The sequence below is a fragment of the Melopsittacus undulatus genome, chromosome 5, assembly GCF_012275295.1.
Source record: "Melopsittacus undulatus isolate bMelUnd1 chromosome 5, bMelUnd1.mat.Z, whole genome shotgun sequence".
Taxonomy (NCBI): domain Eukaryota; kingdom Metazoa; phylum Chordata; class Aves; order Psittaciformes; family Psittaculidae; genus Melopsittacus; species Melopsittacus undulatus.
In genome coordinates, this window is record NC_047531.1 from 44,798,378 (window position 1) to 44,825,664 (window position 27,287).

Genomic DNA, 27,287 nt, shown 5'->3' on the forward strand with positions numbered 1-27,287 from the left:
AGCTACAGATACAGCATAAGGTGATTGACTCATAGTCAAGCCCCCTTTTGGTGTATGTGCAGCTGTAGCAGTTTGAGTTCTGTCTAGGCCCAGCTCAGGTGCTCAGGTACTGTTAGTTCCTGGTAAGACATGCCCTGAACTCCTTCATTCCTGGGAAGATGAAGACTAGCACAGTACCCAGGGTTTGTGTGGCCGGACTGGTTTCAGACAGGCCTGCTTATCAGGGATGCCTGAAACAAAGTACTGTTCACTCAGAGTGGTGCACCCATCACAGGGGATCTTATTAAAAAGAAATATAGGGACTACCAATGGTGTCAGTCTTGCATAAAAGAATTGACAGTTGTGGCATTATAGGTTGCTAGTGTCAGCAACTGATGTTGGAGCGCAGGGATGTTGAAGCAGTGCAATGGAAGAATGTTTTTCTCAGACAGAAAGGCTTGCCTCAGGCAGATTAACCTGTGTTCTTTACAGCCCCACTCCCTCACAAAAGATCATGGGATTTTCCTTGAAGAAGGATAAGTGAAGACATGTGCTCTGTTATTGGGCCACCTTATGAAGAAATGTCTTACCAGAAGGAAATGGCCTGTCAGGATCTGTGGTAGTAAAACTCTTGGGCAACGTGTAATGTGCTAACTGCCCTGTTTAGATAATGCACGACACGGTGATTCCTACCATGGGTGTAAGCGGTAGGAGCTCAATCAAGAGGCAGCAGGAAAGCTGTGGTCAAAGAACTAACTGCAAATATGAACAAGAAGTTATGAAGTTATTTTTTCTGTTCAGAAAGAGAATGAAAGATGATGGAGTAACATGATCCAAAGCTAAGGAGAATATTCATTTTTATCTTCAATTACCATTTTTCCTTGAGTATAGGTGACTATGGTAATAAGGGGGGGAGGATTGTTAACACAGGCAACGCATGAAGGTATCCGTTCTTCCAATCCCACTGCTTTTTAGCGCCCGGGGTTTGCAGTGACACAGCTAGGTGCTAAAGTTCCCTGCTAAGCGCCTTCCCGCACTGTTCCCGCACCCCTTCCGCGGGCGCTGCCAGCCGCCCTGCGTGACCACCGCGGCTCCCCGCTCGGAGAGCCCGGCCCCGCCCACTCTCCGGCACCACCACTCCCTCTGCGCCGTCAGCCTGTAGTGCGGTGGTGCGCATGCGCGGGACCCGCCGGCGGGCGGGATCATGGCGCGGGAGGGTCTCGGCAGTGCCGCTATAGAACCGGGGCGGCCGGCGGCCAAGCCCGTGAGCGCCGCGGCCATGTCTTCCATCGCCTCGTACGAGAGCCTGGTGCACGCCGTGTCGGGGGCCGTGGTGAGCGAGCGGGTCGGGGCTTGCAGGATCGCTGCGGCGGTGCCTGGTGGGGGAAGGGGGCGTCTCCGCCGCCGTTGGTGGTGGCGGGGCCGAGGCCGAGGGGTCTGGTCGGTGGCGTGTGCCCGGGCGGCGGAGAGGAAGGGCCGGCGGAGCAGCTGGTTCGTCAGGGTGTGGGCCATGCTGGGATAACCGGCCGCCTTAAGCCTTTGTTTGACTGAGGGGCCACCGGAGGGGGACCCTGCGCTTGAGGGGCGGCTTCGGGGGTGTGGAGGCGGGGTAGCCCGGCTGAGGGGCTGAGGTGGGACCAGGCTCTGCGCAATCACAAGGAGACGGGTTGGGCTGAGAGTGCCTTGACACTGAGTCCCAGCTCTGCCACCCATCCCGTAAGAGCACGCTTGCAAGCCCCCTGGTGTGTTTGTCCGTAGTTTTGGATGTGGGGTTTAATGAGCACCATAGGAGCTGTAGGTGTGCTCCCTTAGACAGTGAGCCTCCAAGCATCTGAAGCTGTGCATCTAATTAGCAATGAAGATTTAAGCCTTTCAGAAGTTCAGGTAGAGGGACATCTTCAGCTGGGCAGTATAAGAGTTGTACTGAACATCTGCCTTCTGCAATTGTCTCATAAATAATAGAGTCACCGAATGGTCTGGGTTGGAAGGGACCTTAAAGTTCATCCAGTTCCAATCCCCTGCCGTGGACAGGGACACCTTCCACTAGACTAGGAGGCTCCAAGCCCTGTCCAACCTGGCCTTGAACACTGCCAAGGATGGGGCAGCCACAGCTTCCCAGGGCAACGTGTGCCCGCTCCTCAGCACCTTCACAGTGAAGACTGTTTTCCTAATGTCTAACCTAAATCTCCCCTCTGTCAGGTTAAAGCCATTCCCCCCTGTCCTATCACTGCTGGCCCCTGTAAAAAGTCCTTCTCCAGATTTCTTGTAGGCCCCCTTTAGGCACTGGAAGCTGCTCTGAGGTCTCCCTGGAGCCTTCTTTTCTCCAGGCTGAACAAGCCCAGCTCTCAGCCTGTCTCCATTGGAGAGGTGCTCCAGCCCTGTGGCCATCTTCATGGCCCTCTAATACTTAGAAGTTGTGAAGGATGAAGTAATGCATAGGTGTTAACCTAAGCATAAAGCAAGCACAGTGCAGCTAGAGAAGGTTTGTATGGATTATTGTATTCATTTTTTCATATGATACTTGTAAATTAAAAAGTAGTGTTTAATTTCTGTAGGTTTTCTTGTATGCTCAAATGACTGTAAACAGCAAATCAGCCTTGTACTTCCAATATATCGAGAATTTTAGCACAATGTAGCATTTTGGACCAGACATACTGATGGATTTAAAGCGAGCTGATGCAGCTGTACTCCTGGGTTATTCCAGATTGGCAAGAACACCTAAACTTGTGTTTTGGCAGTTGTTAATGTACTGTTCTGGACAAACTTCCTGTTCTAATTTGAGTCCTTAGAAGAACTCTGAAGGTCTTCTGTAGGATGAAAGTTACTAAATGTTATTGAACAATAAGAGCTGATTCTAAAGGCAAAAATACTTTAAAGGGTTTTTTGTCTTTATAATAAATAAACATGGAGTTATTGTCTGCTCTTCAAAGTGTTTTATGTCTGCTTATTTAAGTATCAAAGGCAGTGGGAATTTTGTTTCCACTTTCAAGAAACGGAACTCTTGAGTGATCTTGTTATTGAAGTAGTGCTTGCTCTCCTTTTGCTGATCTGTACAGAAGCTGGTAACAACTTCTAGCCCTCACTGTTAGGTTTTCACTCTGGTCTCCAGATCGTTATAACCAGGCTGTGCTTCTGAAGGAATTTTGTGTTATGAACCGAACCTATAAATCCAGCCATAAATTTAAAATGCATAATGAAATGGTATCTCAAGTCCCTTGGTGGTGTTAACAAGGTTAATAGAAATTCACAACTGTACTTGAAGATGCTTATGTGTCAGCAGTGATGTTGCTATGAAGGAAGACAGAGCTTTTTTGGAGCTCTTTGACTTCAGTACCCTTGTACAGAAGTCCTTTCTGAACTGCCTTATGCTTGATACTTTGGTTTTTTGTCATAGTAAAGGTGTACTTATTAATTTAGAGATTTGTTTACTACTGTAATATACATTTTGATAAGATCTTTGACTTGGGTACTAACTGTTCTGATATTGTCTCACCATTTGCTGAAATTATTATAAAGCACACTGATGTGCAGATGTGGTGCAAGGCTTTAAAGAAAAAAAAGAGAAAAAGCAACCCAGAGAACTGTCCTGAGGTAGTGAGTCAGAAGAACATGCCAGATCACAACATGATAGTTTCTGTTCACCTATGGTCAAAGTTCATATATCTTGTAAGCTGCCTGGTCAAACCTGAGACAACTGAATAATTCTGTGAGCAGCAGAAAACTCAGGGCTTGATTTCCTGTGAGCTTTAATTGAATTACAGAATTATTCCTTAGCTCTGCATATAGCTATAAAGTAAACCTTCCTGTTAAAAAAGCTGTAGGAATGAGAATTTTACAGGCATATTAGGAGAGTATTCAAGCTGCTTTTGTATATATTTTTTTTCAATTATTGTTATTTTTTAGAAAACCAGACTTTAGGCTTCACACCTCTTCTTTTGCAAGAGTTGCCTCAGTCCATTGGTTCTGGTTGCTTACTGCCACTTCTTGGCTACTGCACAGTTGTATGTCATGCTGTGGCTCATCAGGGAACTGATCAGACCAAAGAGGTAGCCCAGTGGGAAAAGTTGTTTATTCAGTTACATTAGTTTCCTTCTTGCATCATTGTGTAGGTGCCCAAAAAGTTAGGCCACCAGAACAGAGGAGGCAGAGATGCAAACACAGTTGACCAAGAGCTGGGATTTCTTAAGCCAGTTCGTACCTCTCCTAGTGATTATCCAGCAATAGCATGACTTGACTTGGCAAGGCACCAAGATTCAGTGCTGACAGGGAGGTGGTGGGAAGGCAGACAGTGAGGCCTCACCCTTTCAACAGGTCATGCATTTCAGTATACATTCATGAAGTCAATAATAGGAGTTACTTACTTTTCTTGCTCTCCTCAAGTGTGTTCAGTAAAGAATCTCAGCTCATCTCAAGGTGTTTTGTTGCTGGGGAAAGGGCTGGTCTTGCTTATCCCTTTCTTTTCTCTTACTTTCAGCCACAAAACCATGTCTCCTCCATGTGATGTTTCTGGCAGTCTCCTTGCCATATAGTTCAGCTGTTCCATTTATAAAACTAGGAGAAAAGTAACTGCTTCTCTGAGTTTCTTTTCCTCAATTTAACAAAAGGAGGGGAGAGGATACAAATTACCTTTTATTGGCAGTAATCTGTTAGGTCAGCTGACTTACCTCTTGACATTCTGTTGGGCTATAGTTTTATATATGTTTTAAACCAGTTTGAGCCTGTAAGGCTTGTTGCATGGGAATGATTTAAAGCTGCATCAGGCGTGGCTCAGACTTCACATTAGGAAGCATTTCCTTACTGAGAGGGTGGTCAAACACTGAAACAAGCTTCTTAGAGAGGTGATTGATGCCCCATCGCTGTTGGTGTTCAAGAGCCATTTGAAAAATGCCCTTGATAACATGCTTTAACTTTTGGTCAGCCCTGAAGTGGTCAGGCAGTTGGACAAGGTCATCATTGTAGGTCCAACTGAAATACTCTGTTCTGTACCTTGTGTCCACCTATTTGTCCTATGTGCCACCACCCCAGCTATTTCCCCATTAACATTTTCTGATTTTGAACACAAGTGTGTATGTTGCTATAGGATGAATTGCCTTGAGAGTACAATTCAGGATAAATCCCACTTCAGGAGGGTGAAAGCAGGATAAATTGAGCAGGGAAATGTTGGAACTTGCAGTGGCTGTTTAGTATGGTGGCTATTCCTTGCATAAGTGTGTGCAATTGAATTTTGAGGTTGGTTTCAGAGCTGCTGTAATGCAGCTGTCATTAAGAAGTATATTTTGGTGCTTTTTTACACTTGTTTTTCTGCTGTCTTCTAAGCAAAATTTATTTTTTGTAAGTTTTTAGTCAGATGGGTTTATTAATCCTACTTGCTGTGCAGCTGTGAACACTGTAGGTGCTGAGAATGAGCAGGCACGGAACAAGTATGTGGGAGGACAGAACCAACCCTTTTGACTAGAGGCAGACTAAATGGATTAAAATAACCAGGTAATTATGGCCAAGTGTTTCCTTTCACGTGTTTCAAGTGTTTTGGCCAGGAGACCTCCTTGGATGGATAAGGAGCTGCTGAGGAAACTTCAAAGGCAAAAAGAGGCTTATAAGAGGTGGAAGCAAGAACAGGCAGCCTGGGAAGATACAGGGATGTTTTCTGGGAAGCTAGGGACCAGGTTAGGAAAGCAAAGGCCCAGTTAGAATTAAACTTGGCTAGGGATGTTAAAGATAACAGGAAGGGATTCTGTAGGTGCATTGCAAATAAAAGTCAGACTAGGAACAATGTGGGCCCTCTCTGGAAACTATCAGGAGAACTGGCTACCCTGGATTTGGAGAAGGCTGAGGTTCTTAATGACTTCTTTGCCTCACTGACAAATGCTCTGACCACACCACCCAAGTCTTGGAAGGCGGAGGCAGGGACTGTGAGAATGAAGACCTTAGGCCCACTGTAGGAGAGGATCTGGTTTGAGAACATCTTAAGAGCCTGAACATACAAAAGTCCACAGGACCTGATGAAATCTATGTGCGGGTCCTGAAGGAGCTGGCGAATGAAGTTGCAAAGCCACTGTCCATCATATTTGAAAAATCATGGCAGCCAGGTGAAGTTCCTGACGACTGGAAAAAGGGAAATATAACCCCCATTTTCAAGAAGGGGAAAATGGATGACCCAGGGAATTACAGGCCAGTCAGTCTCACTTCTGTGCCTGGCAAAATCTTGGAGCAGATTCTCCTGGAAGGCATGCTAGGGCACATGAGAAACAACAAGGTGCTTGGTGACAGCCAAGCCTTCTATGATGGGGCTACGGAACTGATGGACAGGGGCAGAGCAGTTGATGTCATCTACCTGGACTTGTGCAAAGTGTTTGACACTGTCCCACACAACATCCTTGTCTCTAAATTGGAGAAACACCAATTTGATAGGTAGACCACTCGGTGGATAAAGAACTGGCTGGATGGCTGCATGTAAAGAGTTGTGGTCAATGGTTCAATGTCCGGCTGGAAACCAGTAACGAGTGGTGTCCCTCAGGGATAGGCATTCGGACCGGTCTTGTTCAACATCTTTGTCAGTGACATGGACAGTGGGATTGAGTGCGCCCTCAGCAAGTTTGCTGATGACACCAAGCTGTGTGGTTCTGTTGATACGCTGGAGGGAAGGAATGCCATCCAGAGGGACCTGTGAGGTGGGCTGATGCCAACTTCATGTTTAACCATGACAAGTGCAAGGTCCTATACCTGAGTTGGAGCAATCCCAGGCACAGCTACAGGTTGGGCAGAGAAGAGATTCAGAGCAGCCCTGCGGAGAAGGCCGTGGGGGTGTTGGTCAATGAGAAACTGAAGATAAGCCAGCTGCAGTGTGCGCTCGCAGCCCAGAAAGCCAACCGTATCCTGGGCTGCATCAAAAGGAGCGTGACCAGCAGGTCAAAGGAGGTGATCCTGCCCCTCTACTCTACTCTTGTGAGACCTCACTTGGAGTATTGTGTGCAGTTCTGGTGTCCTCAACATAAAAAGGACATGGAACTGTTGGATTAAGTCCAGAGGAGGGCCACGAGGATGATCAGGGGACTGGAGCACCTCCCATATGAAGACAGGCTGAGAAAGTTGGGGCTGTTCAGTGTGGAGAAGAGAAGGCTGCGTGGAGACCTCATAGCAGCCTTCCAGTATCTGAAGGGGGCCTATAAGGATGCTGGTGAGGGACTATTCATTAGGGACTGTAGTGACAGGACAAGGGGTAACGGGTTGAAACTTAAACAGGGGAAGTTTAGATTGGATATAAGGACGAAGCTCTTTACTGTTAGGTGGTGAGGCACTGTAATGGGTTGCCCAGGGAAGTTATGAATGCCCCATCAGTGGTGGTGTTCAAGGCCAGGTTGGACAGAGCCTTGGGTGACATGGTTTAGTGTGAGGTGTCCCTGCCCATGGCAGGGGGATTGGAAGTGGATGATCTTAAGGTCCTTTCAAACCCTAACTATTCTATGATTCTGTCTGCTGCCTGCTGTTATGAAAGCTGGAAAAACTTAAGTCTTGTTAAGACTTCAACCAAGAGTTGTCTCAGTGAGGAAACACCACCTGAAAAATAATCCACTAGTGCTGATTGTAGGGATCGGAGAATGCTGCTTGGACCAGAGCTGGAGTGTTTCCAGAGCCAAAACTTGCTTAAATGTATGGCATTTCTAGCTCTAGGAAAGTTGAAATCACATTGTGTAGTCTACACTGTGCAGTTAAACACAGTCCTTGTGTTACTAGCTGTATCTTATACCTTGCCACTGTTTAAATGCTTTGCATGGCTACTAACAGAAGATTACCACAGCTTTAGCAGCCACTTAATGCATTTAACATGACTGTAGAGTGTTAACAGGCTTTCCACCAAGCGTGGGTCTTTTTGAGTTAGATATCTTTTCCGAAAGCTGTATAATATTAATGCTAGAGTACTAAAGAAGAAGGAAGCTGACTGATGGCAGGGAGAAAGGGGCAACAGCTCCATAGCTGTGTGGTGCGGTTGGTGTGCTGGAGGGAAGGTGTGAGATCCAGAGGGACCTTGAAAAGGGCATATGCAAATACTTAATCCTGTTGTAAAGGAGAGTGACTGCCTGCTTTTCCATGTGGAGGCTTTAAAGTTTGGATCACATAGGAAATGAACAGGGTGTTGAATTCAGAAGAAGTGAATCTGGTACAGCTAGGCCATGTAAATGCCTCTATGCAAACATACGTAGCATGGGGAATAAACAAGAGGAGTTAGAGATGTGCATACACCTTCAGGGCTATGATTTTATTGGCATCACAGAGATGTGGTGGGATGGCTCCTGTGACTAGTGCTGGAATGAAAGGATACAAGCTTTTCAGGAAGGACAGGCAGGGTAGATGAGCGGGAATCTCTCTGTCCATGGCCAGCTGGGGTACATGGACATCTGCCTGGGGGTGGATGAAGAGAGTTTATGAGTCAGGATTAAAGGGAGGGCAGGGATAGGGGACATTACACTGGGGATCTGCTACAGGCTGCCTGACCCTTAGCAGGAAGATTGCATGGATGAGGCCCCCTGTAGACAGATAGGAACTCATGTTCACAAGCTGTGGTCCTCATGGGGGATTTCAACCACCCCAGTATCTGTTGGAGGGGCAACACAGCAGGACATAAATAATCCCGGAGGTTCCAGGTGTGTGTTGATGGGGACTTCCTTCTCCAAGTGATAGAGGAGCCAATGAGGAGAGGGGCTGTGCTGGACCTGCTGCACTGAAAAGCAGGGGTTGGTGGGGAATCAAGAGCAGCTTTGGCTGTAATGATCATAAAATGCTAGAGTTCGATATCCTTAGGTCAGCAAGGAGGGTGCATAGCAAGCTCGCTACCCTGGTCTTCATGGGAGCATACTTTGGCCTTTTCAGGGATTTCCTTGGTAGGGTATGACATAATAAAGCTCTGGGGAAAACAGTGGCCCCAGAAAGCTGGTTAATATTCAAGGATCACATCCTTCATGCTGGTCCATCCTGACAAGAGGAAGTCAGGCAAGAATGCTAGGAGGTGTGGATGAACAAGGAAGAGCCCAAACACAAAAAGGAAGCCTGGGAGGAATACAGAGAAATTGTTAAAACGTCTAGGGATCAGATTAGGAAAGATAAAGCCTTGACAGAATTAAATCCAGCCAGGGACATCAAGGGCAACAGAAAAAGCTTCTGTAGGTGATGTTGGTGATAAAAGGAAGACCAGGGAAAGTGTGGGCCCTCTCTGGAAGGATATGGGAGAACTGGTTATCCAAGACATAGAGAAGGCTGACGTATTCAATTACTTTTTGCCTCAGTCTTCATCAGTAAATGCTCCAGCCACACTGTCCAAATCATGGAAGGAAAAGGCAGGGACTGGGAGGATGAAGTACTGCCCTCTGTAGGAGAAGATCAGGTTTGAGACCATCTAAAGAAACTGAACACACACACACATACACACAAGACCATGGAAGCTGATGAGATGCATCCATGGGTCCTGAGGGAAGTGGTGGCTGTAGTTGCCAAGCCATTATACATTATGTTTGAGAAGTTGTGTCAGTCTGGTGAAGATCCACTGACTGAAAAAGGGAAAACATAACCCCATTTTTTAAAAAAGGGAGACCCAGGAACTACTGGCCGGTCAGTCTTACCTTAGTGCATAGCAAGACTGTGAAGCAGATCCTGTTGGAAACTTCCACAGAAAATGAGGTGACTGGTGACAGTCAACGTGACTTCACCAAAGGCCAGTTGTACCTGAAAAATTTGGTGGCCTTCTGTGACAAGGTTACAGCATTGGCAGATAAGGGAAGAGAGAGTGAAGTCATCTACCTGGACTTGTGCAGGGTATTTGACAATGTCCTGCATGACATCCTTGTCGTTAAACTGGAGAGACATGGTTTTGATGGATGGATAGATCACTTGGTGGATAAGGAAATGTCTGAATGGTTGCACCCAATGATTTGATGTCCAAGTGGAGACCAGTGACGAGTGGTGTCCCTCAGGTTGGTATTGGGACAAGTTCTGTTCAATATCTTTGTTGGTAACATGGACAGTGAGATTGAGTGTGCATTCAGCAGGTTTGCCAATGACACCAAGCTATGTGGTGCAGTCGACACGCTGGAGGGAAGGGATGGGATTCAGAGGGACCTTGACAGACTTGAGAGGTGGACCACTGCCAGCCTCATGAAGTTCAACCAGGCCAAGTGCAAGGTCCTCCTCCTGGGATGGTGCAGGCACAAATCCAGGCTGGACAGAGACTGGACTCAGAGCAGCCTTGAGGAGAAAGACTTGGGGGTGTTTGTTGACAAGAAGCTCCATGTGACCTTGCAATGTGTGTTTGCAGCCCAGAAAGCCAACCATGTCCTGGGCTGCATCAAAAAGAACGTGGCCAGCAGATCATGAGAGTTGATTCTCCTCCGCTGCTCTGCTCTAGTGAGACCCCACCTAGTGTATTGCATTCATTTCTAGAGCCCCCAGCACAAGAAGGATGTGGATGTGTTGGAGCAAGTCCAGAGGAGGGTGATGAAGATGCTCAAAGGGTTGGAGCACCTCCAACGGAGACAGGCTGAGAGAGCTTGGCTTTTTCAGCCTGGAGAAGAGAAAGCTCCAGGGACACCTTAGAGCAGCTTCCAGTGCCTAGAGAGTCCCTACAAGAAATCTAGAGGGGGACTTTTTACAGGGGCCTGTAGTGACAGGACAGGGGGGAATGGCTTTAACCTGACAGAGGAGAGATTTAGGTTAGATATAAGGAAGGAATTATTTACTGTGGGGGTGGTGAGGCCCTGGCATAGGGTGCCCAGAGAAGCTGTGGCTGTACCATCCCTGACAGTGTTCAAGGCCAGGTTGGACACAGGAACTTGGAGCCTCCTGGTCTGGTGGAAGGTGTCCCTGCACATGGCAGGGGGTTGGAACTGGATGAGCTTTAAGGTCCCTTCCAACCAGAACCATTTTCTGATTCAATTCATCATGTGTAATTCATGCCATAGGGGGTGTCTTGGTAAACAAATCTTCATTGCCTAAATTGGAATTTCATACCATGCTAGATTAAGTCCTGAGAAACATGTACTGTCAGGTTTTAGTGAACAAAAGTTTGTGTTAGGTTTTTTCTTCATGTCAGAGCAAGGTTATTGTAACACATTGGTGATTTGTGGTTGTGGGTTTTTGGGGGTTTTTTTGTTTGTTTGTTTTTTTTTAGTTTTTTGGGTTTTTTTGTGTAAACTAGAAATTGAGAACTGAGGCCAGTGGAGAAAGTATAATATGTTTGTCTCCTCCTGACCAGTTTATTGGCTCAGACTTTCTCTTTGGGCAAAAAACTTTAAAGCTTTTGAAGGTTTCATTTTAGCTTGATATGAGAGAAATAAAGTTTTATAATCATGGAACCAAAGTAACACTTCAAATAGACATTGTTGTATATGGGTTTATCCTTTTTTTAAACTTACTCAGTAGACTGGTTTCTGTCCAAGCAAGTGGTACACAATATAGCCAGTTTATTTTGTTTTTCAGGGCAGTATGACTGCAATGACTGTGTTTTTTCCTTTGGATACAGCTAGACTTAGACTTCAGGGTAAGTGTCAAACTCTAGTTTCTTTGAATGATGGTGTTTCTGTTCATCTTGGCTGGGACACTTGTGAGGGTGGTTGTAGGGGGCCTGTCTTGCATGAACAGCAATCTTACCTGTGTAACACACCATTTAATCACTAACACTATTTTTCAGCTGAAGGTAATTCTGCCTTTTGGGAGAGGGGGCAACTTTTTAACTAGCTGAAAAGCTGTGTGATCTATGGCCAGACATGGCTTTTAAATGGTTATCTAAGAGCAAAAAAAGAAAAATAAAGATGTGAGATTACATGGGACTACATATGTGTGTTGTTGTTTTTGGCTGCTGAGAACACTTCAAAACACAGAGCAGTGTCATGGAAAACTAATCTAGAATTATTCCTGAGGATGGTTTAAAGGGAAAAATTGGGGTTAGAACTGAGAGTGGGAACATCCAGTATTTACACAAATGCATCTGGGTATAAAATTAGTTGTTCTATTGCTCTACCAACTAATCAAAAGTCACAGAATCACCAAATGTTTTAGAGCTGTGACTAAAGTGCTATTAAGAACTAGAAGGAGATCATCAGCCAGGTCATCAGAAATCTGTGGCTGAGAAACAAACACCATGTTGCTGTTGAGCAGCTTTCAGTGAAGGAAGAGACAGTGTTTTGCTAAGGCTTAGCTCTTTGCTGGCAGTGCTAGTCTGGAGTCCAAGGCATGATTTTGAGAGCAGTTAGGCAGGCCCAATTCTGGCCTCTTACCTAATGGGAACCTACCTTCAGTTCATGTTGCAACCATCCAGTTACGAACAGATAACTACAGATACTATAGTGCACAACAGAATATGCCAGTCTGGCACAGAATAAAACAAGGAAGGAGCCTTAGTTAGCAGATGAAATGAAGGAGACACTTTCTGGTTTTGCTACAGAAATAGGTAAAATATGTTCTTCATGAGGAAGAGGAAACATGCTTTTCTGGGGTATGTTCAGAGTAGGAAGGACAAGGACTTGAAAATGAGTGCTAAAAATTGGAATAATGTAAGAGATCAATTCTTCTGTTTTCCAGTTGATGAGAAGCGGAAGTCTAAGACAACACCAGCAGTCTTACTGGAAATAATCAAAGAAGAAGGCCTGTGAGTAGATACCAATTTTCTGCTTGTTTTAATGTAGACAAGCTCTAAAACTAATTTGGATTTGCTTTTAAAGTGGAATAGTTAGCCCAGATCTGTGTGGGCAGTTTTTTACTCTGAATTGTCTTCATATAAGTGTGATATGATTTGCTTCATCTTATGTGTTCATCTTTAGCTGATTTGGATTAATTTTCTTGAGCACCTTATGCAATTGATATGCTCAGTGATGTAACTTCCTTCATTAGCGAGGTAGCCGTGCCTCCTTAGAAATGCAGGTTTGTATGCAAATGTACTTTCATGTACCTGATAAACCAGCTTCATCTGCCTGAAGTCTTGGGTGTGTCCATTTCTCATAACTAAGATGAAACTCTTGGGCAGCTGAGCCACTTTCAACAGGAGAATTGAGACATGCTTCCCAGTTGGAAGTTTTCTGTCCTCCAAAGTATGTGCAAGTAAACAAGAAGTAATTCTTTATCCTGATGAGATTCAAGATCTATCTAAAAGTGGTTCACTTTCAGCAATGCTGTGCTTTAGTATTTGCCACACAGTCTGAGCTGAGCTGGCTGGGAAAACAGTTGTATGCATGTCTTTGTTACAAATAATTTTCCTAAGTGGACCCCTAGAACTCTTTTAGTAGATTGGAGCTTCCAGAACATTGAAGGTGATGAAAATTTAGCTTGGCCAATAACGTTTTGCCAGCTTTGAATTTGAGCGATTGGTAGTTTTACGCGTAAGTACTTCTCAGTCAGTTGGTGATCTTTCTTGTTCACAGTCCCTCATCACTTTGTCACAAGAGGGTGGCAAATAAACTTCCATTTAAAAGAAAAAAGACAGAAAGAAGAGAAAAAAAATTGAAGTGGAGAGACTGCAAAAAAGTGGTCATCCTACTTTTGTTGTGAAACAGAAAAAAACAGTAATTCTGGCAAGAGGGGAACATTGTTACTTCCAAAGATTTTGGGAAGGCCTGGCTGAGCAATGAATGATACTATACTTTTAGAGATGTGTCTGGGACAACCAAAAACCCAAAACAACAATAAATCTGAAATATGATGCAAGATCATAAGCTTAAACAGGGGAAGTTCAGGTTAGATCTAAGGAAGAAGTTCTTTACTGTGAGGGTGGTGGGGCACTGGAACAGGTTGTCCAAAAAAATGGTAAGTGCTCCATCACTGGCAGTGTTCAGGGTCAGGTTGGACAGACCCTTGAATGACATGGTGTAGTGTGAGGCATCTGTGCCCATGGCAGGGGATTGGAACTAGATGACCTTAAGGTCCTTTCTAAGCTGAACCATTCTGTTATTCTATATTGTTTGATTGAGTTTGTAAACTCTTGTCTCATATCACATCACACTTTAGTGAGACTGCTTTGCTTATCTAGATAAAGCAAATGGATTTAACTAATGGACATTCTGTCAGACAGCTTTGCTTTCATCCTTTCCTAGGTCAGATGAAAGATGTTCACTGGCATACACTGAGTTTTTCTCAAGGTTGCAGTTTAGGTTTTAAGTTAGGTTTTATTTGTGTGCAGAAGTATTTGTGTGAATTACAGGTGCTAGCACTGACAAGTCATTAAAATAAACTAATGCTTATTGTCTTGGTTTTGTGTTTTGTACTACAAGATCATAGAATCATAGAATAGTTAGGGTTGGAAAGGACCTTAAGATCATCTAGTTCCAATCCCCCTGCCATGGGCAGGGACACCTCACACTAAACCCTATCACCCAAGGCTTCATCCAACCCAGCCTTGAACACTGCCAGCAATGGAGCATTCACAACCTCCCTGGGCAACCCATTCCAGTGCCTCACCACCCTAACAGTAAAGAATTTCTTCCTTATATCCAATCTAAACCTCTGCTGTTTAAGTTTCAACCCATTACCCCTTGTCCTATCACTACAGTCCCTAATGAATAGTGCCTCCTCAGCATCCCTGTAGGCCCCCTTCAGATACTGGAAGGCTGCTATGAGGTCTCCACGCAGCCTTCTCTTCTCCACACTGAACAGCCCCAACTTTCTCAGCCTGTCTTCATATGGGAGGTGCTCCAGTCCCCTGATCATCCTCGTGGCCCTCCTCTGGACTTGTTCTAACAGTTCCATGTTTAATTTGAAAATCATTAGAAGTTTTTCTTACTAAATCAAGCAAACCCAAGCTAAACCTCTCAGAAGCCATGGCCCTTAAAGGGTGTTTCTCCCTCTCTTTTTCAGCACAGAAAAGATAGGTGATGCAAAAAGTGTTTTAATTCTGCACATGACTAACTGTATAGTCAGTTAACTTGTAACTGTTGGGTTAGCTAAGCCTGGAGCTTCAGAGACACTCTTAATACTGTGCTGTATTCCCACCTACATAGGAGAAGCACTTGATGCATCCAAGATGAAAAACTGGCATTTACATTATAAGAACAGTCAGATGCTGCCTTTACCATCCTTGCATCTTTTATGGTCTCCTTCTTGGGGATCCATATATTCTGTGTATTCTCAATATTCTGATGAATACCTAAGAGCCTCCATGATTACTGCTAGTTGTTGAAGAGATTTCTTACACACTTAACATGATACCAGTTCTCTACCTGTCCCGTGCAGTATCAGTGTATGGTGTGCAGAAGGTGTGTATCATTATCTCTTTCTGGATGTATTGTAGAACATGCTGTTGAGTTGTCCTTGTTTTACAGGCTATTCAGGCCTGCCAGAGAAGGGAGCTTTGTTAGTCAGGTGTTACGAAATCATTCTTAAATTAAGATAGATTTAGATGGTACACAATGACGATTACTTACAACACCTCAAAAATAATACAGCTGTGAATCATAAGGCAGTATTCAATTTTTCATCTATTTGATTGATGTAGTTATATTTCAGTAGGTGATGTCTGTTTCTTGCTTACCTGACTGATTTGCTCTAGATTTTAATGGAAGACATTTGTTAGAAATTTCTCCCACCTGCATATCTCATATGCCCTATGTCTCAGGTTGCATCCTTTGGAAAACTTGGTGAAATACATCCATTTCAGTGATTAGTCTTCTGGTTTTAAACCAGAAGAAAATGTGAGAATCCAGGCTTTCTTTATCTTAAGTGTTTGGGGTGTGTTTTTTAAATTTTTTTAAATTTATTTTGTATTGAAGGAGTAGTTGTCTTTTTATTTTTTTGTCCAGCTTTATTAAGCATTGCTTTGTTTCCTTAGAGATTTGAGCATCTCTTTACTGGGTTTTTTTTCTTTTGTGTTAGACTGATGACTCTGTTTCTCAACAAAGATGAGAATTCTTGTTATGCCTTTGTAAGTTTTAGTACTTGGTTTGAACTCATTGTATCAGTATGTATGCTAACATACGGACCGCAAACATATATTCATCCCCTGGATGTTTGTAATTCACTGCTGGCTGTTGGTAGAGAGCAAATATGGTGGTAATGCTCACTTTTGGAGTGTGTGAGCCCCAGGCTTCTCACTGTAAGTATATTGTACCCCTATGGCTCCTTTCCAGTGCAGTTATTCCTGTTTATTAAAATTCATAAATACAAGTATTTAAAGTTTTTTTGTTTGTTTTGTTTTTTGTGGGTTTTGTTTGTTTGATTTTTATTTGTTTTGGTTTTGTTTTTATGGTGCCATCAGAAGTTTAGTATGGTTTGTTGCCATTATTGATAAAGGCATATATAGTTAGTGTTGCATGTAGAATACCGTATTATGTCTCTGGGACCCTCCACATAACATCAACCAAATCACATAAATATTTTGCTGATCCTTATGACTTTTTCCTCTCCATTAGGTTGGCACCATATCGAGGATGGTTCCCTGTTATCTCCAGTCTTTGCTGTTCCAATTTTGTTTATTTTTATACATTTAATAGTCTTAAAGGTCTCTGGGTCAAAGGTCAGCATTCAACCACTGGAAAAGACTTGGTTCTTGGGGTTGTTGCAGGTAAGACTTAGAAACCTCAATTTCATCCAAAATTGATTTTTAGTATACCTAATATTTTTCTTTATGAAGTCCACTGGAGATCACACTAAGTGCTTACACTTCCCACTGTATGTGGAGCTGCTTCATTGTACAGCTCTGATATGCTCGTGTGTCCTCCTGCCTTATAAGTAAGTGCATAAACTATTCTATGGTGAATTCTGGCACAATGCACAGTATTTTATTTGTCTGGTGTGGTGTTTACTGTGGTATCTAAGCATCATTACTGAGATTTTGAAGCCACATGGCAAGGGAAGGTGATAGTTTATTTCAGAGGAAAACATATATGCCAGTTCCAAAGTATTTTCAATTATGGTAAGTAAGTTTTTAATCTAAGCATTTGGGTGTCACTTTTCAGACCTTTTTAGGGTTATCAGCTGAAAGTGACAGAAAGTCCCTAGATACATTTGGGTCCAGTGGGACTATATGTTATTTTTCATCCCTTCTCATGTGGATGCTACAGTGGTTTTTTTTTTTTGAAGGGATGATGACATTAAGTGGCTTTTCTGGCAAATCCAATTTGAAAATTCACCACTGTGTGCCTGTGTTTGCCAGTAATATTCCACAGGAGCAATTGCTTGTGCAACCATATTGAATGAAGGTGATCTATCGGAAAAAAATTCTGCATAAAAGGCTTGTGACCTTTAATTTTTTTGGGGGGGGTGAGTAGGGGAAGGCTTTTTTTTTACTTTTTGGTAGTTTCTTGTACTTTCAGTGTAGGCACAATGAATGGCTGAATAGTTGGAGGAAAGTAAGGAAGGAAATTCTTAAGTTTACTTTATACGTTGTGGAACAAAGGCTACAGGAATTAGGGTAACAGCTTGTTAGTTAAATGACTTCTTCAGTGTCAGTAGATTATATCCTTATAGTGGAATAATATCTGGTATAAATTGAAAAATTCTACTTAAGGTGTTTACTGATTCTTTCTGCCTACTTTTCATTCCTACTGCTGCTAGCAAATATAGATTGGGAAAATATATTAAAAAAAAACCAAACCAAACCACACAAAAAAATCCAGAACAAACAAACAAACAAAAAAACCCCAAAAACTTTTCTAGTCTGGAAAATAAAGTTTGTGACTTTTTCCTTTAACTAGGTCTTGGTGAAAAAGTACAAATAGACTGTGCTCTAACCTTTTGCTCCTTAATGTAATCACATTGACTTTGGTTAAGAGAGATTAATGTGGCTTGCCTTTTCTAGTGCTCGATTTTCCTCAGAACGTCTTTGGAGAGCTGACTGTAATCCTTATGAAGGATACTGAAATATATTTATGTTTATATTCTGTTTTTTCTGAACCCTCTTTAAGGAAAAGAAAAAGAACAAACAGGCACAACATAGGTGGTAAAGTTTCACCTTTGTCAGATTTACTGTTCCTGGTATTATCTCAATGTTCCTCATCTATCTCAATGTAACTCAGTCTGTCACTTGGATTCCTACCAAAGCAACCAACGTAGAAGCAGTTGCTAATTTCTGTGATACAGAAATACTAGTAAGAACGATCAGAAACTTGTTTTTACCTAGCTACTTCAAAGTAACTGCCTCGGTCATTACTGGACAGGAGAGATCTGTATCAGGTGATTGCAGAAGAGATGTCAATCCTTTTCCCTGCTTGTTTAGAACTGTATTTTGCAGCACCTCCTTTTTTTTTTTTTTTTTTTTTTTTTTTTTTTTTTTTTTAAGGCTTATGCTTGTCTGTTTTTTTTACCCCATCCTAATTTCTGGTACTCAGCTTTCAAGCTTTACTGCTGGGGTTTGTTATTGTGTGTAACCTCTTGCCACTCTAAGCCTTACTTACAACATTTGCAGAATCCTGTGTTTTTCACCTTAAGTGTACTTAGCGAATCTAAAAGCTAGATATTCTCATTCTTTTGGCAGTGTAGGAGCTCTGTTCTGGTAATCAAGCTACATGCATTTATCTAGTTTGATCTCTCATTCTAAAATAATCCTTCTAACCTTATCACTCTGTGTTTCTGAAAGTAGACAGACAGCAAGTCATAATGGAGTGAAGTAGGGCATGAAGAAGTAGAGCATCTTGTGCTCCAGTGTGGTGTAGTATGCAGCAAGATAACAAGTTCACTTAAGATTCATTCAGCATGTTCACATTTGGTGTATTTTGTTATCTGGTGTGACTTTTTGTTGGGTTTTGTTTGGTTAGTTGGTTTGGGGGTTTTTTGTGTTAGTCTGGGGGAAGAGTAGCAGAGATGTCTTTCTGCTGTGTGCAGTGGTGGGACTGTGGGCGATACCTGAAATACCTCATTAAAAAGTACCACTGTACCTTTCCCATATGCTGTGTTGCGTTTCCTTCTTCCTACCAGTAATTTCAGTCGCCTGTGAATCAGGGTAAAAGCAAATAAGAAAACATTTGAAATTATCTTCTGATTCTTGCTGAATTTTTTTGGTGCTGTGTTTTGTATTAGGTGTAGTGAATGTTCTCTTGACCACTCCTCTTTGGGTGGTGAACACACGTCTGAAGCTGCAGGGAGCAAAATTCAGAAATGAAGACATCGTACCGACCAATTACAAAGGCATAATAGGTAAGCGCCTGTTATTGTCTTCAACCAAAGAAAAGTTCATTAAATTAAATACATCAAGGACTCTGAAGTTTGGAGACTTTTGTTCACATAACTGATTTAACTCCGGAATCTCTATGCTTCCCTTCTGCTTTGCTGTATTTGAGTTTTGCAGGAAACTGGCCGTGGCTGTTTCTGATGGTAATTAAGAGTTTATAGTATGCATACCTGTAACTAAAACACCTTTTGCAAAGGCAGGTATCATAGAAATATTGGAGTAGTGAGCCCAGTGAGGTAGTAGTGGGGGTCTGAGTTTGGACAGATAATTTGCAGATTAAACTTCACTCACTTTAATCTCTTTCTCACCAACATGTTCAGGCTGTCTTCCTTTTAAAAACGTAAATATATATTGTTGTAATTTTGAAGAAGGTTTAGAAGACCTTAGTGTTGATGCTGAGCTTGTACTAAAGAAAGCAAGATGTCTGTGCAGGTGATAAGCTTTATGTTAATGGTGATATGTGCAAGAACCTCCTTTGTCACTGTTTTTCTGTTAAATTCCAGATTAGAATGGAAGATTAAAAAGTTACAGAAAAGACTGCAGTGGACTTTTAAACACTTTGAATTTTATGCTCTAATTTTTCTTACCTTCTACAGTCAGAATTTTGTACTCAAAATTTTAATGATTCTTCCCTTCCCCCCTTTCTTTTCAGATGCCTTTCATCAGATAATACGAGATGAAGGAGTTTTAGCTTTATGGAATGGTACTTTCCCCTCCTTGCTTCTGGTCTTCAATCCTGCCATACAGTTCATGTTTTATGAGGGCTTTAAACGGAAGCTTTTGAAAAAGCAGCTGCAAGTAAGTATGTTTTGAGGCCAGTTCATATCAATATGTTAAAAAGTCATCATTTTTCCTCAGGATGTAGTGAGATTATTTTTACATGAGATCTTGCATCGTAAATGAGGCTTGGGTTTTTACCATCTTTAGTCACTACTGCAGCTGTAGCACTCTACTTGTGCCTGGTGGATCTATCCGGTTACATTATGGACAATACATTTTTTGAATGATGAGCTTCTCTCTGCATCATTATTTGCCTGCTGGCTAATTGCTATATTTATTTTTCATGTTTCTTTTAAATAACTTAATTCTGTCTTAAATTAGGGTATGCTTTGTCCATGATACAATACATTTTTCCCTTAGCAATGGTCACTTATTTTTGACAACGTTTTTCTCCCTATTTGATCTTTTCTTTATTGTCTTAAGTATATCAGATTGACTTTTGTTTTCTTATGATCCACATGAGTGTGCATATTTCTGATTGCAGTCAACATATTTTGCAAATGTGGAGCATGTTTTGAAATGGGCATGTACTTACTTTCAGTGACTAATTCACTCTGTTAGACTGAGGTAGGCTGTAATCAATCTTAGGCTGTAACTGTTTGATGCACGGTGGAACGCTCTGGGCTTCGGAGGTGAGTTTGGGCTTCCAGGTAGTGTTCTTGTGGGAGGAGATTTTTAGCCTGTGTCATCAAGACTGAAATTCTGCCTGGTAGCATAGTGATTAAGTTTCAGGATTATAGAGTGATGTTCAAGGACTCTTTTACTGTCACCTTTTCACAAGTGCTGTGTGACTTGTTGATTTAAATGGTGCAAAAGCTGAAGTACTTACTGGTTGATGGTATGCTTAAATGCTATCGCCTGGTCTCTTGTCTACTCTTGGTGCTTTAAATTGGTCTAGTCGTATGGCTTTCTCCACTGTGTTTTAGTAACCTAGTTATAATGAGAAATGCAAAAGCTTGTGAGCAGGTAGAAGCTACAAATAAACATTAGTTGGGGGAAAGTAAGTTGGTTCAAGTATAACTAACTCTTTAAAATGAGAAGACCCAGATGCTTTGTGAGATCTCTATGCCAAAGATACTTAGACAACCCCATAGCAGATAGCAGTACAGAACCCCCAAATACATACAAGGAATTGACTGTTTCAGTACTGTGCGGAAGTAATACGTTCTTTATCTATTGAACAGCTCACATCTTTGGATGCTTTTGTCATTGGTGCAGTAGCCAAAGCAGTTGCCACCACGCTCACTTATCCTCTGCAGACAGTGCAGTCAATTCTGCGGGTAAGTAATAATTTCATTCCAATGTAGCTGCCTCTGACTTGTTCTGTATAATGCAAGCCTTTTTCATATGGCTTGTTTTTCTTGATGTTAATGAACCCTTTAGTTTGGGAAATCCTTTTGCACAATGCAGGCCACTGATAAGGATGCCTCTATTTTTTGATTCTGTACTGACAGATTGTGATAGAACTTGGTATTATTGGTGCATATCTGTTTCAAGCAGCCAGCAGGATTGATAACATAATGCATTGGTATAGTGTCTCACAGAAGATGATGCACCAGACTACAGAAATGTAGATTTACCTCTTTGAATATAAATAGAAATCATGTCAAATGGGAAGTTAAAATTCGATCCTTTAAACCCGGTTTGTTTACAGATAACCTAGGGTAATCCAGGAAAGTTCTGTTCATAGGTTTGTTTTTATTCAGATGATGGCCTGACGTTGTCAGTAGCCAGAATATGATTCATCAGGGGATGCTGAGCTCCCTCATAAATAGTACCTTTAACCACTTGTCCGGCCTTGTATGCTAAATGTAATGGAAATGGAAACCATTGCATTTATTCTTACTTGTGATTTGTAAGTATGCTGGATAATGCTGCTACCTTCAGTGTGTACCAATACATAAGTATATTCTGTGCTTTTTAATCTATTTTTGTTTCTTGATGATTTCTATAATTGCTAAATATTAATAAATGTTACCTCATGAAATATGCTACTTTCCTAAGGAAAAGCCATAACTTGTCTGTATGTTAAAGCCATTATATATGTTCTAAAACTTGCATGAATTTGGAGAATTAGTTTAACAGGAGTCTTCCATGCCTAGTGTCTAGTCTTGTCTAATAGGGGATTTTTCTTGTTAATTGTTCATCTGGAAAAGTGGTTTTCATCCAAGTTTTATAATTATTTTAGTTCTTCTTCTCTCTAATTAGAGTGGGCTTGTATGTATTTTGCTTTTTGATAACCTGTAAAAAAAGTCGTTTGGATGCTATATTTCTAACTAACAAGAGTTGAATATGTTTACTGTGTGGTATTGCTACCCTGAAAAGATGCTAGATAAAACTCTCTCTTCACAGCTTTCTGCTTCAACACCCTAATGGTGTACAAAATGGCATCTGCATTGTAGATGTGTGAGCCACATGTTAATTTTGTCAGCAGTCATCTTTTCTGAAGTTTTCATAACTTTGATGATCAATGCCTTCATTCCATGTCTTGCCCTGTTTTAATAGTCTGGACACATCTCAGGAATTAAAAGTAGTAACACAGGCTTCTATTACTGAAGTGACAGATACAGAAAAATATTTAACAAATACAGCCTTGTGTGAAGAAGTTGCAACATCAGTCTGTTGCCAGTTGATGCGTTTTCTGCTGGTGTGAAGGAGAACTGGAAAGAAAGTTGGAGTGATTTTTTTTAGCCTTAGCATTGTACAATAGTGCAATTTTCACTGGGCTACATCAATATAACAACATCAACCCTCATTCCTTTCTGTAATTGCTATAGAAGTGATTGCAATTTTGTGACTAGTATTTCATGTTCTGTCTATCTCCTTTTGGCTTTTTGAACAAAATTCTTCCGTCTCTTGCTGACAGCATTATCCTTTAAAAACAGGTGTCCTAGGTTCAGCAGTAGCAGTCAATTTTTCTCCTTCTTAGTAGCTGGTGCAGTGCTGTGTTTTGACTTTCGGGCTGGGAACAGAGCTGGTAATACTGATGTTTAGACTGACCAAGGACTGTGAGCCTCATGCTCTGCCAGGGAGGAGGGGAGGCTGGGAGGAAGCAGGGACAGGACACCTGACCCAGGCTAGCCAAAGAAGTATTCCATACCACAGCATGTCATGCCTGAGGAGGTAACTGGGAGTTACCTGGAAGGGCTCACTCTCTTCTGGGTTGGGCTCGTTTCAGCGGGTGGTATCGTATTCTCTTCCCTTATTATTTCTCTTATCATTGGTGGTAGCAATAGTGGTTTGTGTTATACCTCAGTTACTGGACTGTTCTTATCTCAACCTGTGGGTGTTACATTCTTTCAGTTTTCCTTCCCATCCCTTGGGAAGCAGGGAGCGTGGGGGGGGGGGAGGAAATAAAGAAGGGAGAGGGAGTAGAAACTGTGTGGCTGACTGGGTTTAAACCATGACAACAGGGCAGCTCTGGTACATTGTGCTGACAGCTTGATGTACTCAGTACTGCCCACCTCAGCTGAAGTCAGCTAGTTTGCTGCTGGCTTGCCATGGTCAGTTGCCTTTCTGCTAGAGCACAGGTAACTGTCAGTGGCCTGGTGGCGGACTTTTTCTCACAGTGCTCCACTGAAATAAAGTGGCCTATATGCTACTTCTCAATGCCAAACCATTATTTCCATGTGATGATGGGGAATACAAGAACCTTATCTCTAGTTGTACGGTCACTATGGATGACTTGTTTCCCTTTGCTCTGTGAAAGAAGTAACAGCCAGAAACCCTGAACACTTCCAGTGAGAACAGTGGAAATGTGCATCTGTGATACCTGTGCTGTCCATTTCAAACTTGCTCTACTTCATAATCAATCATAGAATACCAGATTGGAAGGGACCTCAAGGATTATCTAGTCCAATCTTAATGTGTTTTCTAATCTGAAGCTAGCATTGTTATATTTTAGGATGCTTTTGTCACTTACACTGATATATATATTTAAAAAGTTATAAATAAAGGTTTAGTAGTTTCAGAAATAACGTTCTGCATGAAGCAACACTTTGTATAGTTGTGGGGTTATTTGAAACAATTTTAGCAGACTTAAGCACAAGCTAATACAATCTCTGTTCATGATTCATAAAAAACTTATGATAATCATTAAATATGAATCATTAAATATTATTCATAAATTTAAACATAATTAAGTTCTATCATCAAAGTAGAAGTACAGGTCTCTTTTTCAATCTTAAGCCTTTAGAAGCTTACTATTATTTGGAAGTTACTAGGGTTCTTTGTAAAGAAGTCACTAAACATTTGCTTTCAACTTTTTGGCAAAGCATTCTTCTTGCTTCCATACAATGAACAGTTACCCTGTGTAATGGATAGCAGTCAGCATCTTCCAGCCTTGCCATTTTTTATTATGTCTATGTAATTTTCAGTCATTAAAAATACACGGGACAAGAGTTACTTATTAGGCAGTGAAACTGTTCATTAGTTTATGTGTTGGTAAAGAGTGGATGAATTAAATTTGCCACTGGAGAAATAACGATAGTGTTAATGTTCTTAGTCATACTGGGTGAAAGCATTCTCATAAAAACTCAAGCCTCTTTTCTCCAGTACAGAGAATGCCAGTCCTTTTGGGAAATCTTCTGCAGTAATCAGTGAAGTATTGATGACCTACATAGAAAGTAACTTTTTTTTTCCTTTTGATGAACCTTTGTTTACAGTACAAAAATCATCCAATGGTAGAGAAAAAAGGAGAAAGAAACACCTAATCCTGGAGTTGTTTGGAAGCCTATGAGTAATCTGGGCAGTGACTGGCATTGTTGCTTGGAACCTACTTAGCAATTTTTTGGGGTGTGTCTGAGTCTTTGACAGTAATCCTTAGCACTGATTTATGAATATCAAATGAGTTACTTGTTGATGAGAAGATAGTGGATTGTGAGCAAATATTTGCCTGATAAAGGGAGATTTCTATCAATGTTCTGTCACTGCTGTTTCAAAGTCTTCAAAACATAGTAAAAGGATCTGTGTCATCCTGGCATATTCTCACATTTTCTGAACAGCCTCAGTCTGTTTGCATACTCTTCCTTCTGTCAGTGGTAATTTCTTACACCAAAGTAGCAGTTGCCTGAGTAAGTTCTGGGCAAAACTCATCCACAGGCAGTTGCTCAAGTTCACCTTTCTTAGCACAGAAGCAAAATACAAGTAAAATAGCTTCAAAAGCTGTTTGGCTATGTTGTTATAAATGTAAATGTGGCAAGCCTTGTATATTAATAATTCATAGTTACAGCTTGCACAGTTCTATCAGCCTTGTGTCAGATAAGAGTATCCATGAATCCTATAAAAGGAGTTGCTGAAATTGCTAGTTTAACTCTTGAGACGTAAAATTACAGCAGCTATCATGCCTGCTGAAAAACAGTTTGTGGATAAGCAAATGCAGTGAGTAAGAGAGTATTACTTAGCCCAGATAGGTGGATCAAACAATTTTGGATTCTTCCACAGCAGTTCACATGTAAATGTTTTGCTCTGAGATGCATTGCTGGGCAGTTGAATTTTGGGTTCAGCTCTGCAGTCTCAGTGTAATAATGGTTTGTAGATGTATGAGGCTTTGAATCTTTGTGAAATGAAAACTGTGCAAGCCAGAAGTTGTTTTGAATGTCATGTCCCTACTAAGGCTGCAAATTACACTTTTAATATCTTGAAAACTCTTTCCTCCAGAGCAATTGAAAGAGAACATATATGGCTACGTGTAATTTCTTAGCATCCATCTTAAAATGCAAACCAGTTATTGTAGCAAATACCATTTTAGTGCTTTCTGTGTAAAGTTCAGTAGTGTCAGCTTTGTCCTCAGCTCTTCACTGATGGCTAGTACAACCTGGAAAATGTTAAAAGAGGTTTAAGATAGGCTTTCCAGATTTCACGCTTGTTGGGTTCTTTGCCCAGCACCATGGAGAAATAGTGAAACAAAATGCTCTGCCTTTATTTGTTTTCCAGTTTGGACGCCACAGGTTGAACCCAGAGAACCGAACTCTAGGCAGTCTTAGAAATATTCTTTACCTTCTTCAACAGAGAGTGAGGTGAGTTTTCTGTGGGGGTTTTTTCTAACATGATATAGAAGACTTGGGTATTACTAATATGTTGAAAATGTCATTGTACCTACATTACAGGGGGGTTTGCCTCCCTTAAACTTGCCATTTGAATCAACCTGGGTTTTGTAATATTGCAGAACAAGTACACAAACACAAATTCTTCTAAATATCTGTACAGTAACTGGTATCAAGGATATCTGTGGATATCAGTTCACCTCTCATCTTGAAAAGAAGCAAGTTTCTTGCACAAAAGACAACTTTCTGCAGAGTTTTCCCTTTAAAATATTATTAAACATAGCTGGAACCCTAGATAAGGAATTAATTTAAGATTCTTATGGTTGTGATTAGTTGTGATATTAATTGTTCTTTGTAGTGTACTGATTTACTTATAGAGGGCTATTCACACTTGTTTTCTTGTTTGCTTGTTTTCTTTCTTAGGCGTTTTGGATTAATGGGACTCTACAAAGGCCTTGAAGCAAAGCTCCTGCAGACAGTCCTCACTGCTGCTCTTATGTTTCTAGTGTATGAGAAACTGACTGCTGCAACCTTCACAGTCATGGGATTAAAGCATTCACGTAGGCATTGAAAAAGGGACCTATGCCAAAGATTATGGGGTCTAGAAAACACATGCTGTTCTGAGACCAGACTGGGTACAAAGGGTGCTCACTTCCTCTATTTCTTTTTACCCATTTCCATCTCCATTATTTGGAGAAATTTGGAATACACTCTATAGGGCCTGGTATCAGGAGTTCAGGAATAGCCCATTCCTTATTTTTCTGTGGACTCACAGTGTTACGGAACAAAGCAGAGACCTTATTTAAGCACTTGACATGAGATTTTAACGATCTGGTTGACATTCATGGCAAGAACAAGTCTCACTTTGCTTTCTTGTTTTCCTTCAAATAATCCTCAGCTATTCTTCTACCTTTACCTTCTGTCAGCAGCTGCTGGGGCTGGTTTTATGTTATTTTCCTTGTCCTGTGTTTATGTCAATTCTTACGTGGTTCATTAAAATAATTCATAAAGAACAAGGTTTTTGACGTGGTTTTCTTTTAACTTCAAGTATGTTTGTTGCACAGGAGGGTGGGATATTGCCCCAGATATCTGGTGGTGAGATTTCTGAACTGCTAGATTGTGCATTACCGGTGAATAGGCATGCTGCCTTCTTGAATCCACCCATTTTTAATCCTGAAAATTTCAAATGCGGATGCTGACTAGATAGGAAGATTATAACCTCTTGCTTTTTCAAGATGAGTACCTCCAGCTGCCTCAAAAAATGGACTTCCTGCTCAGAAATGTATTAAGTTCTGTAACCCTGTTTCTTGTGAGTGTATGTGAATTCACACCATGTTCTCAGAGCAGAC

At 41.7% G+C, this 27,287-nt stretch overlaps 1 protein-coding gene across 2 annotated transcripts; it reads left to right on the forward strand.

The window, feature by feature from the left end:
• The first annotated feature begins 1,153 nt into the window (after positions 1 to 1,153).
• SLC25A17 (solute carrier family 25 member 17) lies at positions 1,154 to 26,951 on the forward strand. Of its 2 annotated transcripts, XM_005150329.2 has the most exons (9): positions 1,154 to 1,312; positions 11,443 to 11,503; positions 12,544 to 12,610; positions 16,359 to 16,510; positions 18,964 to 19,080; positions 19,767 to 19,912; positions 21,079 to 21,174; positions 25,829 to 25,911; positions 26,362 to 26,951. In XM_005150329.2, the coding sequence occupies exons 1-9, from the start codon at positions 1,184 to 1,186 to the stop codon at positions 26,507 to 26,509; spliced, it is 999 nt and encodes a 332-aa protein (XP_005150386.2). In that variant the 5' UTR covers positions 1,154 to 1,183; the 3' UTR covers positions 26,510 to 26,951. The 2 variants fall into 2 exon arrangements, with proteins under 2 accessions (XP_005150386.2, XP_030905827.1); XM_031049967.1 differs by lacking the exons at positions 1,154 to 1,312; positions 11,443 to 11,503 and adding an exon at positions 12,333 to 12,457.
• The last annotated feature ends 336 nt before the right edge of the window (positions 26,952 to 27,287 follow it).

Bases quoted from the DNA above. Each gene is read 5' to 3' on its own strand.
- SLC25A17 (XM_005150329.2), top strand. From the start codon at position 1,184: ATGGCGCGGGAGGGTCTCGGCAGTGCCGCTATAGAACCGGGGCGGCCG. The intron at 1,313-11,442 runs GTGAGCGAGCGG...TTTGTTTTTCAG, and splicing joins ACGCCGTGTCGGGGGCCGTG to GGCAGTATGACTGCAATGAC. The intron at 25,912-26,361 runs GTGAGTTTTCTG...TTTCTTTCTTAG, and splicing joins CTTCTTCAACAGAGAGTGAG to GCGTTTTGGATTAATGGGAC.